The 18,717-nt window shown below is 49.8% G+C and overlaps 4 protein-coding genes across 7 annotated transcripts in view; 2 read left to right on the top strand and 2 right to left on the bottom strand.

The window, feature by feature from the left end:
- LOC112531053 overlaps positions 1-18,717 on the top strand; it is a 53,251-nt gene that overhangs the window by 3,928 nt on the left and 30,606 nt on the right. The gene's annotated exons all lie outside the window — the stretch shown is intronic.
- Positions 402-17,955, bottom strand: LOC107049388. 2 transcript variants are annotated; one of them, XM_040654465.2, is made up of 9 exons: positions 17,734-17,955; positions 17,356-17,400; positions 16,881-17,174; positions 16,058-16,096; positions 15,815-15,910; positions 15,717-15,741; positions 1,644-1,699; positions 957-988; positions 402-633 (listed from the first exon to the last, which is right to left on the bottom strand). In XM_040654465.2, the coding sequence occupies exons 1-9, from the start codon at positions 17,798-17,800 to the stop codon at positions 595-597; spliced, it is 693 nt and encodes a 230-aa protein (XP_040510399.1). In that variant the 5' UTR covers positions 17,801-17,955; the 3' UTR covers positions 402-594. The 2 variants fall into 2 exon arrangements, with proteins under 2 accessions (XP_040510399.1, XP_040510400.1); XM_040654466.2 differs by lacking the exons at positions 402-633; positions 957-988; positions 1,644-1,699 and adding an exon at positions 15,481-15,619.
- LOC124417010 lies at positions 3,108-4,129 on the bottom strand. The gene is made up of 3 exons (XM_046904896.1): positions 4,025-4,129; positions 3,647-3,691; positions 3,108-3,465 (listed from the first exon to the last, which is right to left on the bottom strand). The coding sequence occupies exons 1-3, from the start codon at positions 4,089-4,091 to the stop codon at positions 3,161-3,163; spliced, it is 417 nt and encodes a 138-aa protein (XP_046760852.1). The 5' UTR covers positions 4,092-4,129; the 3' UTR covers positions 3,108-3,160.
- On the top strand, positions 10,384-13,863 carry LOC121107872. Of its 2 annotated transcripts, XM_046904882.1 has the most exons (9): positions 10,384-10,417; positions 10,499-10,609; positions 11,174-11,467; positions 12,228-12,266; positions 12,453-12,548; positions 12,630-12,654; positions 12,889-12,923; positions 13,494-13,525; positions 13,714-13,863. In XM_046904882.1, the coding sequence occupies exons 1-9, from the start codon at positions 10,393-10,395 to the stop codon at positions 13,747-13,749; spliced, it is 693 nt and encodes a 230-aa protein (XP_046760838.1). In that variant the 5' UTR covers positions 10,384-10,392; the 3' UTR covers positions 13,750-13,863. The 2 variants fall into 2 exon arrangements, with proteins under 2 accessions (XP_046760838.1, XP_040510392.1); XM_040654458.2 differs by having other exon boundaries at positions 10,384-10,609.

Here is an 18,717-nt window from a genome sequence, read left to right as displayed (position 1 = left end):
CCTCTGGAATACACAGCTCTGAAGTTTGTACATAAGACAGAATGTCAGAAAGTGAGAGGCGATCCACCCCTTTCTCTGCAAGAAGAAGGGGGAAAGCACAGCAGAGGTGACACTTATCAATAAAAGCATGAAATCCCATTGTGTCAGAATGAGGTTTGTGTACTTCTTCTGTCTGAATGCACTCTGAGGGTGCCCGTCTGTCCATAGGGGCTGTGACACAATCCTTGTGCTTGGGGCTCATGGTAGGTACCAAAATACAGCCATCCTGGGCATCTCCAGAGCTTCTTCCACCTAAAGCCACAGCAGTAATGCTTAACCGCAGCTCATCGCTTCATGATGTCTTTGATTCAAGACCGTGGTGAGCTTGATGATGCATAACAACAGCTCAGCACTTGCCGATGTCTCTAAAATAGCTGTGATATTTTATTGATATGCTAGGTGGTCCATACATAAGCAAGTCATATATCTCTGTGGCTAGAAATAATGGGAGAGCATACCCCATGAACCCAAAAGCCCCATGTTCTGCCCCAAGAGCCCTCTGCAAGAAAACACAATGGCCGTGACGCAGTCCTGGTTGCCTTGGCATGCTGAAGCCTATGCATCTCTGCTGCGGGTCATCTGCTTCACGGGAGGCTGGAGGGGAAAGGAAAGCCCTGTTATTGCAGCTGCAGCCTGCAAGCCCTGCACAAGGAGGCTCCAGGAGCGCTGGAGGGAGCTGCACGCATTGGAGAAGCAGGCAGGAGTCAGCTAGCAAAAGTCAGAGCAGATCTGGGTCGGAAAACAAGGGGAGGCATTGCTGTAGACTGAGGTAGAGTGGCTTGTGACTCAGAAATTAAATCTTGTGATTTGCAGTTTTTGTGCAAGTAAAGAGATGCATGAGCAAGCGTACAAAAATGAAAATGCCATTTCTGTGGAGCATATCACTTTAGTTTTGGGTGAGAAGGGCCCTGACTCACCTTGTCCCTTCGAAAGTGGGCAACGGTTGAGTCTGTGGGGAAAAAAAACACACTATGAGTGCTCAGTATTCATGTGGGAAGGGGGGCGACCCACCACTGGTTTGGGCAGCAGACCCCGCGGGGCTCTGGACTGACTGTCCACCCCCATTGCACCACTCTGCAGGAAGATTTGGAGGACCAGAGATGCTGGGCCTTGGGGGGCATTTTCCCATCATTTGAGGCATTTTCTATATTTACACAGCACATCTGAGCCTGCTGCTCTGCAATGAAATTCAAGCTGCAAACAGAGCAAGGTGCAGGTGTGGTGGCGTTATATCCCCCATCCCCGACCACAGCATCCCCACTTTGCAGCTGCCTGCACTTGCAGAGCAAATATCTATGAGATATTTCCCCACTGCTGTCTGTGTGCACAGCAATATCCTCCAGTGCAGGGCTGAGCTTTGGTCTGTGCTTGAAACAAACACCATAGTGAGGGGAACTGTAGATGGGAGAACAGCAGAGTGTGAAGTGTGAGACCCGCTGTGCAAATGGGATTTGTCACTATGAGCACAGTGATGAAAGCACCCTGGAGAAACTGACTCTTGAGAAATGGTTTTTGCATGTCCAAGTGGGAAAGGGACAGGTGGGATGGCAAATGGGAGCCCAAGGGAAGGGGGTTCCCATGGAAAAGGGGTGCCCAGCACTCACACTGGACTTCTCCGTAGTCGGTGGCTTGCACCTGCTGGCTGGGAACGTGCTGCTGCCTGTGGATTAAGGGAAAATGGATTTGGGGTGGGTGTTTGCTGCAGGGGGCCAGGACTGTTATTCATTTGGATGAAGCCTCCTTGCATCAGGCACTGCATTCACTCCAACCCCACGGCAATCCCTCATCCTCCAGGCATCCACGTGCTATCAGTAATGTTACCATGAGGAAATCCTTCCTTCTCCAACACCATGGCAGTCCCTTCCTGTTATGGGGGAACTCACAGATAATGCTGCCCTGCAAAAGGAGTTCCCCAAGTTCCCAAATGCTCTCAATCATCCCCTCCCAGCCTTACCGCTCACCTTCGGCATCTCTCCTGGCAGGCACCTGTAAGAAAAACAGTCTCACATCAAAGCTGTGGCAGCCTCATGGATCCCCCACAGTCCCCTCAAGTCCTCACCTTTCCTAATGGTCCAGAAGGTGGCTGCAGACAGCAGGAGGGTGACAGTAACTGATACCACAGGAATGACTGTGAGGCTCAGAGGAGTGTTGGTGTCTGGGGACACAGAGGGTGATGGGGTCAGATGGGAGTGACACAGGAATTGGGGTGTAACAGCGCCATAGCGATGAGATGGGAAAAGAGGAGAGGGATAGGGAAAAGGTGAAGGGATGGGGTCAGTAGGAGCAAAGGAGAGTCCCTCACCTGCAGTTATGGTTCCTGCCGTGGAATCGGACACATGACCTGGACAGACATATGGATGGGCGGAGTGTCACCAGTGCTCATAGCTCTGCATGGACACAGCTCCTGAGTGCACTGGTACGGGGCAGGGTATGTAGGCCTTGGAAGATGCCCACAGGGCCAGCTATGTCCCCTGAGACACGTGGGCTGACATGGGGTTTCTGCCATTCTGATGATCAATTATCTAAACTATGATGAATTAAGAAATGCATGGCATAAATGCAACTGTGCACCGTATGATACTGCAGCACAACTCTCTCCTTTCCTTGACCTTGTGGATAAGAAAGGACTGGTATGTTGCTCTGCCTCTATGGGATGGGATGACAGCATCCCATTTGCAAGACTCCATAATGCATTTCCCCTCCTGCCACCATCCAAAGGCTCTTTTTTGGTGGCTTTGATGCAGGTAGAGGCACACGGATCCCAAAGCACACCTGCATCTGCCCAGCCTCACACTATGGCCACAGCATCATCTCATTGCTGCATAGGAAATCAAACAAAAAGGAGCAACCTCACACCTGGAAATCACCCCAGTTTCCCTTCCGCATTCTCAAAACATTTTTGGAATAACCCTTGGAGCATCCTTACCCAGGAAAGGGATCATGCCCAAATCCTGCGCCTGCTTTATGTACCTGGGCACTGCAGAGCCTCATTTCTGCAGCATAAGATCAAGACAGGAACCCTTCCAGAGCCATCCTCTCTCTATTGGCACCTCTTGCTGCACATGGGATATCCATGTGGTGTTAATTACCCCCCATCCCCTATGTCCTCACCACCCTGGTGTCATGTCCCACCTGTGACATGTAGATCCAAGGGAGTGCTGAGGGGAGATCTCCTTAGCCAATTGCTCTTGTTCCTCTGCTGGTACCTACACGTGTATGTCCCACTGCTTCTTGCAGAGATGTTCAGCAGCATGGAGTAGGTGACCGTATCCTGATGGGCTTTCATGTTGTGAACCTCCATCCCATCCTTGCAGAAGACAATTCGGGCAGCAGGAACCCGCTTCAGAAGGACACACTGAGCCAGGACAACTTCCCCTTCCTGAGCTCTGGAAGCGTTAAGGAGCAGGGCTGGAGCCTGGAGAGTACCTGGAGAGATGGCACAGGGATTCCACCAGCATCATTAGCTGCAAAACACACTGCATTCCAAGTCATGGAGAATCTGCCCTCCTGGGGTGGATATTGGGAATTCAGAGGCAATAAAGCCTTTCTCTCTCCCCATCTCCACCCCCACCATGTCTTCATTTTCTGGACCCATTCTCACACTCACCATCAGCTGTGGAACTGCAGATGCCCTGGGTGCTCACAGCAGTACCTGCACCGTGGAGCAGAGAGGGGTTTGGTTAGAGGGACAGTGTCCTGCACACCCACATGTTTCTGTCCATGTCTCCAGTCTTCAGTAGTCACCACTCCACAAGTGTATCCCCTTCCTTTGTCGCCACTGTCTCCATTTGAGCAAGCTTAAATCCATTTGGGATAGGTTTTCTTTTCCAGATGCAGTCTCCTCTACTTCAAAAATCATGCTTTTGGTGCTAGACTCCATCCCACACGTACTCTACCTCCACCCTCGGCACCATCTCAAGCCTCTTTGTGCTGGGCTTCTTCCTCCAAGCAGGGTTCCCTGCTACCCAAAGCAGCCCCAACTCACCAAACACCAGCAGCAGGAGGACATGGACATGGGGACACGGCATGGCCCATCCCACCTGCCCGCACATCTTTTGGAGATCTCTCCTCACGGTTCCTGCTTTGCTGTGAGCTGGGTGCAGATGGTCACAGGCTTGTGTTGTGAGCCTAGGACACGTGCTGTGTGTTTCTGCAGCTGACAGAGAGTTACTCACAGCGAGAGGCTGTGATGCAGCCCATGATGCATTTCTCGCATCTGCAGAGCCCCTGCTTTTATTTCAGGACACATAGAGCCCTTAGCAGGGGCCGTGCTTCCTGTCTCCTGGGGCGAGGAAACTTCTCCCTTTTCCCTCTTTTCCCCACCTCTTCTTACTGAGTGTGACCTCATTCTGTATGCAGCGTCCGTTTTATCTCTTTTTGTCAGCTATCTTGTCTCTGTCCCCTCCCAAGCTCCTGTTCATCTCCAGCCTGCCAAAGAGCCATAAAATAGAGGTGCTTGGGTTGGAAGGGACATTAAAGGGCATGGAATCACTTATAGAATTGTAAAAACCAGCAAAACAAACAAACAAACAAACAAACAGTATAAGCACAGAATTAAAGAAGCCGACACCATACTGCCATTAGTTAGGAGCTCATTGCTTGTGTTCCAGTTGAGAAGGGCCACAGATCATTTTGTCCGGTCAAGAAGGGGTGAAGGTCAAGTTCTCTCCATCCCCATTCATGTGGGATTTTTCATCATGAGTCGTGGGTTGTAAGCACTGTGGAGAAATTTTCCCTTGATGAATGGATTCAGCATGTACGAAGGAATGAGCAGGGTTGCTACCAGGAGCTCATGGCGAGAAGATCCCCGTGGATATGGGTTGCCCAGCACTCACACTGGATTCCTCCACAGCCGGTGCCTTCCAAATGCTGCCTGGCAATGTGCTGCTCTCTGTGTGGGAATGGGAAATGGGTTTGGGGTGTTTGCTTGCTGGGATGGGCCCAGGATTGATATTCACTTGAATGATGCCTCCTTGCACTGAGCAATGTGTTCACTCCAACCCCGTGGCAACACCTCATCATGTACGTGTCCAGGGGCTGTCATGGATGTTCCCATGAGGGAGTGCTTCCTTCTCCAATCCCAAGGTAATCCCTTTTTTCCATGGTTGATCACACAGGTAATGCTGCCCTGCACAAGGAGGTCCCCAGGGTCCCATTCCCACCCTCTTTTTCACAAGCCTTTTTCACTGTTGTCCCTGTGTTGACCATGGCTTCCAGGGGACTGATTGGAGAGATAGGGACAGTGGGGAGTGATGGGCACATTGTGCTCCAATGGGGACATTGGAGTTGAATGGGGACTGAAAGAGGAGACGAGATGGTTGAGGTGTGTCGGCATCCCCGGAGCACAGGGTTGATCCCTCACCTCTAGGTACAGTGGTTCACACCCACCTGGTCTCCACAGCCTCAGAATCATGGAATCATGGAATCTTTAGAGTTGGAAGGGACCTGTGCAAGCCATCGAGTCCAGTCCCCAGGGACGGAGCACCAGCCACATCTCTAGGCAACCTGTTCCAGTGCCTCACCTCCTCACGGTGAGGAGTGCACTGTTAGGGGCAGTGAGTAAGAAAACACTTGGCACTTGTATTATTCTTTGTTTCCCAACTACCGTCAGCAGTTGAAATCTGAAGAACAATAAAGAATCTGAAAAGGAAGTCCAATTAGTGTCGCCTATAACCATATCAACAAGAAAGCCTCAGATTTGTCCTAATGATACATGGTACTTTGATCTATACCTGATACCCAATCACTGTGGTAAAAACAAATCCTGATAGAACTATACTCCATCCGGGAAAGCATAGAATGTACGCCCATCAGAAGGGGAGAAAATATCAGACAATTGAGGCAAACGTATGCACCGTGGGAGAACAGAAGGATTTATTTCAAAGAGGAATACCAACACAGCCCAAGACATTGGTCTTGACACTATACAAAATATCTGCTCTTTTCCAATAGCTCCTGACGAACCCTTCTCCTTGTTGCAGGGAAAAAGAGAAAGCAAAGATCCGGTAAAGCCCCTTCACTACTCATGAAAACCAGTCTTAGTTGATCTGCCACCAACACGACAAGTACTTCCCATTCTCAAAGCACCACTGAATTTTTGTACGTGGGAAGGTTCCAACGCCCACAGGTAAGAACATCGTATTCAGACTCAGTGGATAATCCCATCCTTGTCATCTTTGGATTCTCTGTATCTACGTATACAGGTTATGAGAAGAGGCAATGCAAGACCCTTGTTAACCATGACGGTATTAATGCTTGCGTGCACTTCTTGTTTGCTCACATTTGTGATTGCCATGTGTTACATTACAAAATATATTAGCCATGGGCATGGTGTTACTGAAATAAGAAGGACTGTGCAATGTAGAATCAAAGATCGAAGAGGGAGAGACTGCTGCATCAGCATCCACAATGCCATCATCTAATCTGAAGAAGCTCAAACAAAGCGGAGACAGTGAACGGACTGCTGAACTGTTTCATGCACTGTTTTGAGGCATGGAATCCAAATCCATGCTGAGATTGTGGAGACTCGTGGGATGGGGGAAACGGTTGGTGTGAATGGCAGCAGCTGTGAGCACCCACCTGGTTGTCTGCTCTTAATGAGCACATAACCTGGTGTTCTATTCTTAATGAGCACCCGCCTGGCATTCTAATCTTCATGAGTTTTCCAGGTCATGGAATTGTAACACTGAGGCCTAGCATGGTCTAGACACCTAAGCAAGACGTATGTCAGTGCAGCCGTTGAGCCTGTTTGTCACACAGCCCCCAGCCTACCCTCTCCTCTAACAGAATGTAGCTAAAGTTTGGGAAAGCCCTGCCTCCTGTTACTTTATGTTTCTGAAGAATGCCTGTTCCAAGAGAGTGCTTAGGTAAACTGCATATTCTGCAGAGCCACGTGGGGATGGGCCCAGATCTTGCTCCGTTGATGAAACTCAGCAGTGAGCCACTTGTAATGAGCTGGTGCATCCATGCACATACCCACAAGTCCACTGAAGCTTCTGCAGCTACAGTTAGCATCTTGATATTCCACTGAAATTTGGCTTTGGCTCTTGAATCTGTGCTCTAATACAGGTTTTTTTGGTCTCAAGCACTACTACAATTGTGCCTGTGGTTGGCCGTGGGTCCCACTGATCCTCACACTGTGTTTGTAAAAAGCTGGGAGGGAAACTTTATTTGATGTTTATTTTTTGTCAGTATATCATACCAATGTACATTAATTAAAGCCAGAAGTATTTAAAAAATGAGAGTTGATCATGCAAAGTAAGTAACAACACAGCAATTCTTTAACTATGTTTTTTGTGGGTGTTCAAACTCAGACTCTGCTTTTTCTTCTGCTAGAACCAGAGTTATGGTGCTAAGCAGTATGGACAGTGCATCATAATCCTTTTTCCAAGAAGTTACCAATTCCCTTCACTTGACATTCTGTTCAGTGGTCAGTGCTTCGCCAACTCCGAGGACTAAGGAAATCTTCTGTGCCTCTGTGTCACACAGATTGGTTCTGTTCTGTCGCCACGTCAGCAATTGATTAAACAGCAGAACAAAAGTGAAAGTGAAAGCAATTCCAGTAGCGAGCTGCACACCCATGTATGGTTGGATTCTGCAGACTGGTAAGGCTGTGCTTTCGGCTCTCAAGAGCTCTGTATGGTTTTTGAGTTTCCTTATCTCTTGGCCAGTCTCATGGCAGTTGCATGATTTCTGTGTGGACCACAAATTCCTCAACAAGACATTCAAATGTGTTCACACAGGGGTATAGAAGTCTTAAATATTTACAAGCGTGTATGTCTGGGCTTACCAGACTCAAGCCTGCCTGAATGTAATGGGGACAAATGAATAGGTCTGTGGCAGACAGGTATTTATTCAGGTAAGAATCTGTATGGATGGATGAATCTCGGAAAGATGGAAGGTTTGCACTCGGTGAGACATAGAAGTAAAAGCCAAAGGACACAAAGGCAAAGAAGCGGGCATATGGTTAAAGCCATCTTTACTACTGACTGTGAAATAAATCCCTTCTTGTTTCCAAATACATACCCAATCAATGAATCGATGTTCAGAGATCATTCAAGAAGGGATATGAAAAGATGAAAGGTGCCGGAGGTCCCTGCAAGTTGGGGCAGGTGTGACTTTTATATCCTGCTCCTGCCCCCTGGCAGAATGATAGCAATAAACAACAAGAATTCCCATACCCATCCTATGTCAGTGGGCTATTCATGGGCAGCATCATCTCCAGCAGCATCCTCTTCCATGCACTTAGCAAGAGTCTCACATTTCCTTTATGCAAAGTCTGAGTCTGTGTTATGATTTTATGTTTTGCTGATTGATCAAAAATTCAACCCAAACTGCAGAGTCCATCCAGGTGACTGAAGAGACTCAGCATCTGAGAATTCTAGACACTGAGTGAAACTGTAAGCCTTGTAGATAAGGCAGGCAAGTCAAGTAAGGAAGATCTCAAAAGACACAGCGACACATGCTAACCATTCACATTCCCTACCTATGGACTCAGGTTGAGTAGGAGATTAATAATTCATCTTGCCTTGAGATAAAGCACATCAAATATGGCAGCCCTTGAGGGAGTGCTCTACAGACTTGGTGCAAGATAATCACCAGATGGGAGCTATCTGCACTAGCAGAAGAAACAGAAATTGAAGAGCATTTTTGATAAAAAATCCCGTAACTGCTTTTGGGTTACATTGTAGGTGTGTGGACCACAGCCTGGTTGTGACACAATCCGAGCCTTTGCCTTTGCTCTCTGTTCATCTGTGCCATGCAATAACTGCCCTGAACTGGGGGACTCAGAGCAGTGACATTCTGCCTGAGGAATAAAGACACACTCAGTGCTGCTAGCAGGCACGTTAGAGCACCTTTCATCAAAAACCAGCTGGAAGACGGACAAACGCAGGGGGAATCCTGCCCCACAGACCTAAAGCCCTTCCCACCTGAATGGAAACACTCGGTCTGTCATCGTCATTCAGCGCAGAGCAAAGCAAGTGCAGTCATGCCGTGCAAGAGGTGATGTTCTTTGCAGCCCATCAGCCCTCTGCACTCACACACCTCTATGGTTTTGGTCCCTCAGACTGCAGATGTGCAGCTGCTGCTCTTTTAAATGCCGCTTCCAGACCAGCTCCACACAAGCAAAGCATCACGGAGAAATACATCTTTCTGAGGCAGCAGTCGGGTGAATCTGGTGTGGGAGGAAAGTTCTCCTTCCTAAACAGAAGAGGCGTTACTGTGTGCATGAAGCTGTAGTCTGGCCAGACTAACAAAGGGGGATACAAAAATAGCACAGGCAGATTCTGAGCACGCAGGAGGTTCATTGCTCACCACAGAGTGAGTTCTCAGCACATGGCCACGTTTTGTGGGTCTGTTGATCATCTCCATGGGCAGATGCAGGGCCTGAGCTGAGTTCCTCCATTCTCAGCACAGAGAGCAGAACTGCAGCCGTGGTCCTGCTCTGCCACGTTTTGTGGGTCTACAGGTTGCATCATGGGCAGATGCAGGGGCAGTTTTCGCAGTGGATGAGTTCCCGACAGAGGAGTGGGGAGAGGCACAGGTTAATTTTCCTGCTGAGATTGTAATTGAAGTGATAATTGCTTGTGGTGATTCCAGCAGTAATACTGAGTGGAAAGTTGCTTTCTGCTGGTGGAGTTCTGCAGGTGGTGGAAAGTGTGTAGCAGCACTGAAGGCACTGGTTTTCTTCTGGGCCTCTCACTGTTGGGATGTTCCCTTAAGCTTGCAGTGCAATGGGGCTGAGAGTAGAGTCAAAGGAGCATGGACACAGGGGGGAGATGGAGTAGAATGCAGAAGAGATGCCATGTCAAGCAACAAGATGTTGTATTTAATGTGAGCTTATAAACAAGGGCAGCAACTGATTACACAGTTTAATGGTGATAGGAAAAAAGAGAAAGGATTTGTACTGAAAGAGGAGTGATTCAGTTTAGATGCTAGAAGAAAATTCTTGATTCTGAGGGTGTTGCGGCACTAGCACAGCTGCCTATTGAAACAGTGCATGCCTGGAAGTGCTCAAGGATGGGTTAAATGGGGCCGTAGGTTTTCATGAGTCTATGGCTAACTGCATAATCTTTCAGGTCCTCTCCAAATCAAACCATTTTCTTTGATGACTCTGCGATAGACTGGAGATGGCCAGGAGGTTGCAAGAAAACAGAGCAAGGAGGAGAGCTGAAGCAAAGAGACCGATGGGACCCTGCATGCAGAATGAGGGCATGATCAGCAAGATCAGGTGGGCATAAGGGGGAGAAGGGAGAAGATTCCTCCCTTTAAGAAACAGGAAACACAGACCATGATGAGGTGTCTGACGTCCCCAAATAAAAGCGGTAGCTCGGCAGACACAACAGATGCACCATGGGCTGCATCACAGTCTCTCACTGTGGGTAACTCTGTCAGCTAGAAAAATACCACAGGACAGGTCCTGGGGTTGCAATGCAAACCAGTGTCCATCTGTATCCAGCTGACATCAAAGTAGGCGCTGTGAGAAGAGATCTCCAAAAGATGTTGGGGGAAGCGCAATGGACCATGGCATGTCCTCGTGTCCCTGTCCTCCTGCTGCTGGTGGTGTTTGGTGAGTTGGGGATGCTGTGTGAAGTAGGGAACCATGCCTGGAGCAGGAATCCCACCAGAAATAGGCTTGGGATGGTGCTGAGGGCAGTGGTGCAGTAGGTGAAGGGTGTAGGCGTGCTCCAAAAATACGTGAGTTACAAATGCTGGGTGCTTTAGAAAGATAGGGAACAGTACTTGAAGCAGCAAACGCACCACAGATGGACCGGGGCTTTCTCAGAGACACTGTATGGGGATAGGCAGACAGGATGGTGCCTAGTCCTCCGTGGGGACATGGGTGGGAACATCTGGGTGAGCAGGACATTGTCCCTCTAAACAAAACTCTCTCTGTCCCGCGGTGCAGGTACTGGTGTGAGCACCCAGGGCATCTGCAGTACCACAGCTGATGGTGAGTGTGGGAATGGGTCCAGAAAATGAAGACATGGTGGGGGAGGAGATGGAAAGAGAGAAAGGCTTTATTCCCTCTGAATTCCCAATATCCACCCCAGGAGAGAAGATATTTAATGGATTGGGTGCGGTCTGGTTTCCCAGGAATGATGCCGGTGGAACCCCTGTGCCGTCTCTCCAGGTACTCTCCAGGCTCCACTCCTGGTCCTTAACACTTCCAGAGCTCAGGAAGGGGAAATCGTCGTGGCTCAATGTGTCCTTCAGAAGCTGGTTCCTGCTGCCCGAATTGTCTTCTGCAAGGATGGGATGGAGCTGTACAGCATGAAAGCCCATCAGCATACGGTCATCAACTCCATGCTGATGAACATCTCTGCAAGAAGCAGTGGGACATACGCGTGTGGGTACCAGCAGAGGAACGAGAGCAATTGGCTAAGGAGGTCTCCCCTCAGCACTCCCTTGGATCTACTTGTCACAGGTGGGACTTGACACCAGGGTTGTGCGGACGCAGGGGATGGGGGGACTGAACACCACATAGATTTTCTGGATCAAGAAATGCCATAGAGTGACATGGGCTCTGGAATGGTCTCCCTCTCCATCCCGTGGTGCAGAAATGGGGCACTGCGGTGCCCAGGCTCAGGAAGCAGGTGCAGGGTTTGGGCACGATCCACTTTGTGGGAAGGGATGCTGCAAGGGTTATTCAAAAAATGTTTTGAGAATAAGGAATGGAAACTCGGGTGATTTCCAAGTGTGAGGTTGTTTCTCACTGTGTGAGTTCCTATGCAGCAAGAAGATGATACTGTGGCTATAGTGTGAGGATGGCCAGATGTTGGTGTGCTTTGGGATCTTGCTGCCTCTCCCTGCTTCAAGAAAACCACCTAAAAGAGGCTTTAGATGGTGGCAGGAGGGGAAATGCATTATGGAGTCTTGCAATTGGGATGCTGCCATCCTACATCAACATTCTTGTCCTTTCTTATCCACAAGGTGAAGTAGAGAATTGTGCTGCAGTAGCATACAGTGCACAGTTGCATCTCTGCCATGCATTTTTAAATCCAGCATAGTTTACGTAATCAGATCGAAGGGAAGCTACATCATTCCATGTGTCTCAGGAGAAGGGCAGGCTCAGTGGGCACCTTCCTATGGCTGTAAGCCCTGCCCCATAGCAATGCACTCAGGAGCCGTGTTCATGCAGAGGTGAGAGTTCGGGGGATACTCAGCCCATCCATTTGTCCCCCCAGGCCATGTGTCCAGATCCACGGAAGAGACAGCACATGCCAGTGAGAGGCTCCCCTTTGGTCCTGTTGACCCTGTCCCTTACTGTTGTCCTCATCCCTTCCCTGTGTCCCCATACCATCACTACATCCCCATCACACCCCACTGTTTGCATCACCCTGCTCTGACCCCATCACATTCCCGTGTCCCCATCCTATTCATTAGTCCCCATCACTCCGCTTTGTCCCCAGACTCATACACCCCGTTGGGCCCCATAGTCATCGCTGTGGCATCAGTGGCTGTCACCCTGCTCCTGTCTGCAGCCTCCTGCTGGATCATCAAGAAAGGTCAGGGCTTATGGGCTTCTGGGTACTGTGTGGGATCCATGAGGCTGTCAAAGCTCTGATGTGGGACTCTTCTTCTTTCAGGTGCTTGTGGGAAGAGATGCTGTAGGTGAGCAGGAAGTGGCAGGTCTGGGTAATTGGTGGGCATCTGGGACCCTGGGGTGCTGCTCCTTTTTCAGTGTGAGCTTTGTCAGTGGATTCCCTCGTGTAGAGGAGGGATTGCAGTACGATAGGAGATGGAGGCACTTTTCCCTGGGAATATCTCCAGTGGCCCTTGGATGCTTTGTGGAACCTCAATGCCTTTTCTCTCTGCTCTCTCTGTCTCTCTCCATGGTGCTGGTAGTGCTGAGGGATCTCCTGCCGACCACGATTCTTACTGTAAGTTTCAGTCCCTTGCACCCTTCCTTTCTAGGCATTGAGTACAATGCAGAGATGATCCCAAATGCTGTATTTTAAGTCAGGATTATCTCCACGTGCTCATGACAATCAATGCTAATAAAGTTAATTTTTCAGGATATGGTCCCAATAGTATTCCGGTATCATGTCTCTAAACCTCCTTGACAAATATGGTCTCATTCTCTTCACCCTGCTATACGGTCTCCACTCCTGTAGCTGACACTGCTGGGAATTAACAAATGCTTCACTTTCAAACTCTGCACTGAGCGGATAGTGTATCAGAGGAAATGTGTCTGTTCAGAGCACTTTTTTGTGTGAGGACAATTCTCAGCAACAGAGCAGCCTCCACCCAGTATCGTGCAGAAGCAAAACCCGCCTCCCTACAGCACAGGGCATTTTCTTGGGGCTGCAAGGCAGACCTCAGGAGCCGCTGTATGAAGCTATAAGGGTGATGATTTTGGCAGAGGATGCCCATGGGTGCATTTGTGCTGGTGGCTGGGGAAGGTCTCTCCCCTGCTGATGGCTGGGCACTCATTCAGGATCTCCCTGCAGATGCCAACGTGGATCAAATGAGGAGAGTGAAGGTGAGTTGTGCTCTTGCAGAGGCCTGCAGGTTGAGCGTGCATTTTTTTGTCTGCAGAAGGCATGGCTTTAGAGGGGAAATGCCAGCTCAGTTGTCACGGTGTGCAGTTCCCCTCCTGCCACGATCCCATGGGGAATGCTGCATGGCCATGCTGTGGGACCACTGTAATTCCTTGTTTGTGTTTTGAAGGCCTCTGGAATACACAGCTCTGAAGTTTGTACATAGGACAGAATGTCAGAAAGTGAGAGGCGATCCACCCCTTTCTCTGCAAGAACAAGGGGGAAAGCACAGCAGAGGTGACACTTATCAATAAAAGCATGAAATCCTTCTGCATCAGAATGAAGTTTGTGTACTTCTTCTGTCTGATTGCACTCTGAGGGTGCCCATCTGTCCATAGGGGCAGTGACAGAATCCTTGTGCTTGGGGCTCATGGGAGGTATCAAGACAGGGCCATCCTGGGCATCTCCAGAGCTTCTTCCACCTAAAGCCACAGCAGTGATATATCACCACAGCCCATCACTTCATGATGCCTTTGATTCAAGACTGTGGTGAGCTTGATGATGCATAAGAACAGCTCAGCACTTGCCGATGTCACTAAAATAGCTGTGATATTTTATTGATATTCTAGGTGCTCCATACATAAGCAAGTCATATATCTTAGTGGCTAGAAATAATGGGAGAGCATACCCCATGAACCCAAAAGCCCCATGTTCTGCCCCAAGAGCCCTCTGCAAGAAAACACCATGGTCGTGACGCAGTCCTGGTTCCCTTGGCATGCTGAAGCCTATGCATCTCTGCTGCGGGTCATCTGCTTCAAGGGAGGCTGGAGGGGAAAGGAAAGCCCTATTATTGCAGCTGCAGCCTGCAAGCCCTGCACAAGGAGGCTCCAGGAGCGCTGGAGGGAGCTGCACGCATTGGAGAAGCAGGCAGGAGTCAGCTAGCAAAAGTCAGAGCAGATCTGGGTTGGAAAACAAGGGGAGGCATTTGCTGTAGACTGAGGTAGAGTGACTTGTGACTCAGAAATTAAATCTTGTGATTTGCAGTTTTTGTGCAAGTAAAGAGATGCATGAGCAAGCGTACCAAAATGATAAGGCCATTTCTGTGGAGCATATCCCTTTAGTTTTGGGTGAGAAGGGCCCTGACTCACCTTGTCCCTTCGAAAGTGGGCAATGGCTGAGGCTGTGGGGAAAAAAAAAAACACACTATGAGTGCTCAGTATTCATGTGGGAAGGGGGGCGACCCACCACTGGTTTGTGCAGCAGACCCCGCGGGGCTCTGGACTGACTGTCCACCCCCATTGCACCACTCTGCAAGAAGATTTGGAGGACCAGAGACGCTGGGCTTTGGGGGGGCATTTTCCCATCATTTGAGGCATTTTCTATATTTGCACAGCACATCTGAGCCTGCTGCTCTGCAATGAAACTCAAGCTGCAAACAGAGCAAGGTGCAGGCGTGGTGGCGTTATATCCCCCATCCCTGACCACAGCATCCTCCCTTTGCAGCTGCCTGCACATGCAGAGCCATCTATGAGATATTTCCCCACTGCTGTCTGTGTGCTCAGCAATATCCTCCAGTGCAGGGCTGAGCTTTGGTCTGTGCTTGAAACAAACACCATAGTGAGAGGAACTGTAGATGGGAGAACAGCAGAGTGTGAAGTGTGAGACCTGCTGTGCAAATGGGATTTGTCACTATGAGCACTGTGATGAAAGCACCCTGGAGAAACTGACTCTTGAGAAATGGTTTTTGCATGTCCAAGTGGGAAAGGGACAGGTGGGATGGCAAATGGGAGCCCAAGGGAAGGGGGTCCCCATGGAAAAGGGGTGCCCAGCACTCACACTGGATTTCTCCATAGTCGGTGGCTTGCACCTGCTGGCTGGGAACGTGCTGCTGCCTGTGGATTAAGGGAAAATGGATTTGGGGTGGGTGTTTGCTGCAGGGGGCCAGGACTGTTATTCATTTGGATGAAGCCTCCTTGCATCAGGCACTGCATTCAGTCCAACCCCACGGCAATCCCTCATCCTCCAGGCATCCACGTGCGATCAGTAATGTTACCATGAGGAAATCCTTCCTTCTCCAACACCATGGCAGTCCCTTCCTGTTATGGGGGAACTCACAGATAATGCTGCCCTGCAAAAGGACTTCCCCAAGTTCCCAAATGCTCTCAATCGTCCCCTCCCAGCCTTCCTTCTCACCTTCGGCATCTCTCCCGGCAGGCACCTGTAAGAAAAACAGTCTCACATCAAAGCTGTGGCAGCCTCATGGATCCCCCACAGTCCCCTCAAGTCCTCACCTTTCCTAATGGTCCAGAAGGTGGCTGCAGACAGCAGGAGGTTGACAGTAACTGATACCACATGAATGACTGTGAGGTTCAGAGGAGTGTTGGTGTCTGGGGACACAGAGGGTGATGGGGTCAGATGGGAGTGACGCAGAAGTTGGGGTGTAACAGCGCCATAGCGATGAGATGATAATAGAGGGGAGGGATAGGGAAAAGGTGAAGGGATGGGGTCAGTAGGAGCAAAGGAGAGTCCCTCACCTGCAGTTATGGTTCCTGCCGTGGAATTGGACACATGACCTGGACAGACATATGGATGGGCTGAGTGTCACCAGTGCTCATAGCTCTGCATGGACACAGCTCCTGAGTGCACTGGTACGGGGCAGGGTATGTCGGCCTTGGAAGATGCCCACAGAGCCAGCTCTGTCCCCTGAGACACGTGGGCTGACATGGGGTTTCTGCCATTCTGATGATCAAATATCTAAACTATGATGAATTAAGAAATGCATGGCAGAAATGCAACTGTGCACCGTATGATCCTGCAGCACAACTCTCTCCTTTCCTTGACCTTGTGGATAAGAAAGGACTAGTATGTTGCTCTGCCTCTATGGGATGGGATGACAGCATCCCACTTGCAAGACTCCATAATGCATTTCCCCTCCTGCCACCATCTAAAGCCTCTTTTAGGTGGTTTTGTTGCAGGTGGAGGCACCCGGATCCCAAAGCAAACCGACATCTGGCCATCCCCACACTATGGCCACAGCATCGCCTTCTTGCTGCATAGGAACTCACACAGTGAGAAACTACCTCACACTTGGAAATCACCCGAGTTTCCACTCCTTATTCTCAAAACATTTTTTGAATAACCCCTGCAGCATCACTTCCCAGGAAAGGGATCGTGCCCAAACCCTGCACCTGCTTCCTGAGCCTGGGCACTGCAGTGCCCCATTTCTGCACCACGGGATGGAGAGGGAGACCATTCCAGAGCCCACTTCTCTCTATGGCATTTCTTGATCCAGAAAATCTATGTGATGTTTAGTCCCCCCATCCCCTGCGTCAGCACAACCCTGGTGTCAAGTCCCACCTGTGACATGTAGATCCAAGGGAGTGCTGAGGGGAGATCTCCTTAGCCAATTGCTCTTGTTCCTCTGCTGGTACGCACACGTGTATGTCCCACTGCTTCTTGCAGAGATGTTCAGCAGCATGGAGTAGATGACGGTATGCTGTTGGGCTTTCATGCTGTAAACCTCCATTCCATCCTTGCAGAAGACAATTCGGGCAGCAGGTATTATCTTCTGAAGGACACACTGAGCCAGGACAACTTCCCCTTCCTGAGCTCTGGAAGTGTTTAGGAGCATGGCTGGAGCCTGGAGAGTACCTGGAGAGATGGCACAGGGATTCCACCAGCATCATTAGCTGCAAAACACACTGCATTTCAAGTCATGGAGAATCTGACCTCCTGGGGTGGATATTGGGAATTCAGAGGGAATAAAGCCTTTCTCTCTCCCCATCTCCACCCCCACCATGTCTTCATTTTCTGGACCCATTCTCACACTCACCATCAGCTGTGGAACTGCAGATGCCCTGGGTGCTCACAGCAGTACCTGCACCGTGGAGCAGAGAGGGGTTTGGTTAGAGGGACAGTGTCCTGCACACCCACATGTTTCTGTCCATGTCTCTAGTCTTCAGCAGTCACCACTCCACAAGTGTATCCCCTGCCAGTATCGCCACTATCTCCATTTGAGCAAGCCTAAATCCATTTGGGATAGGTTTTCTTTTCCAGATGCAGTCTCCTCTACTTCCAGAATCATGCTTTGGGTGCAAGACTCCATTCCACGCGTACTCTACCTCCACCCTCGGTACCATCTCAAGCCTCTTTGTGCTGGGCTTCTTCCTCCAAGCAGGGTTCCCTGCTACCCAAAGCAGCCCCAACTCACCAAACACCAGCAGCAGGAGGACATGGACATGGGGACACGGCATGGCCCATCCCACCTGCCCGCACATCTTTTGGAGATCTCTCCTCACGGTTCCTGCTTTGCTGTGAGCTGGGTGCAGATGGTCACAGGCTTGTGTTGCGAGCCTAGGACACGTGCTGTGTGTTTCTGCAGCTGACAGAGAGTTACTCACAGCGAGAGGCTGTGATGCAGCCCATGATGCATTTCTCGCATCTGCAGAGCCCCTGCTTTTCTTTCAGGACACACAGAGCCCTTAGCAGGGGCTGTGCTTCCTGTCTCTTGGGGGGAGGAAACTTCTCCCTTTTCCCTCTTTTCCCCACCTCTTCTTACTGAGTCTGACCTCATTCTGTATGCAGCGTCCGTTTTCTCTCTTTTTGTCAGCTATCTTGTCTCTGTCCCCTCCCAAGCTCCTGTTCATCTCCAGCCTGCCAAAGAGCCATAAAATAGAGGTGCTTGGGTTGGAAGGGACATTAAAGGGCATGGAATCACTTATAGAATTGTAAAAACCAGCAAAAGAAACAAACAAACAAACAAACAGTATAAGCACAGAATTAAAGAAGCCGACACAGTACTGCCATTAGTTAGGTGCTCATTGTTTGTGTTCCATTTGAGAAGGGCCACAGATCATTTTGTCCAGCCATGAATGGTTGAAGGTGGAGTTCCCCCCATCCCCATTCAAGTGGGATTTTTCATCATGAGTCGTGGGTTGCAAGCACTGTGGAGAAATTTTCCCTTGATGAATGGATTCAGCATGTACGAAGGAATGAGCAGGGTTGCTACCAGGAGCTCATGGCGAGAAGATCCCTGTGGATATGGGTTGCCCAGCACTCACACTGGATTCCTCCACAGCCGGTGCCTTCCAAATGCTGCCTGGCAATGTGCTGCTCTCTGTGTGGGAATGGGAAATGGGTTTGGGGTGTTTGCTTGCTGGGATGGGCCCAGGATTGATATTCACTTGAATGATGC

The sequence above is a fragment of the Gallus gallus genome, chromosome 31, assembly GCF_016699485.2.
Source record: "Gallus gallus isolate bGalGal1 chromosome 31, bGalGal1.mat.broiler.GRCg7b, whole genome shotgun sequence".
NCBI classification, from domain to species: Eukaryota; Metazoa; Chordata; class Aves; order Galliformes; family Phasianidae; genus Gallus; species Gallus gallus.
This window is presented reverse-complemented; position numbering and strand designations above follow the sequence as displayed.

What these genes read in the sequence shown, in the direction of transcription:
- LOC124417010 (XM_046904896.1), bottom strand. Translation starts at nt 4,091, where the DNA reads ATGTGCGGGCAGGTGGGATGGGCCATGCCGTGTCCCCATGTCCATGTC. An exon ending in CCTCCTGCTGCTGGTGTTTG is followed by an intron (nt 3,692 to 4,024) that starts GTGAGTTGGGGC and finishes TCCACGGTGCAG; the next exon opens with GTACTGCTGTGAGCACCCAG. An exon ending in CTGCAGTTCCACAGCTGATG is followed by an intron (nt 3,466 to 3,646) that starts GTGAGTGTGAGA and finishes CCATCTCTCCAG; the next exon opens with GTACTCTCCAGGCTCCAGCC.
- LOC121107872 (XM_040654458.2), top strand. Translation starts at nt 10,471, where the DNA reads ATGCAAACCAGTGTCCATCTGTATCCAGCTGACATCAAAGTAGGCGCT. An exon ending in CCTGCTGCTGGTGGTGTTTG is followed by an intron (nt 10,610 to 11,173) that starts GTGAGTTGGGGA and finishes CCGTCTCTCCAG; the next exon opens with GTACTCTCCAGGCTCCACTC. An exon ending in GGAAGAGACAGCACATGCCA is followed by an intron (nt 12,267 to 12,452) that starts GTGAGAGGCTCC and finishes CTTTGTCCCCAG; the next exon opens with ACTCATACACCCCGTTGGGC.
- LOC107049388 (XM_040654465.2), bottom strand. Translation starts at nt 17,800, where the DNA reads ATGTGCGGGCAGGTGGGATGGGCCATGCCGTGTCCCCATGTCCATGTC. An exon ending in CCTCCTGCTGCTGGTGTTTG is followed by an intron (nt 17,401 to 17,733) that starts GTGAGTTGGGGC and finishes TCCACGGTGCAG; the next exon opens with GTACTGCTGTGAGCACCCAG. An exon ending in CGACTACGGAGAAGTCCAGT is followed by an intron (nt 989 to 1,643) that starts GTGAGTGCTGGG and finishes TTTTCCCCACAG; the next exon opens with ACTCAACCGTTGCCCACTTT.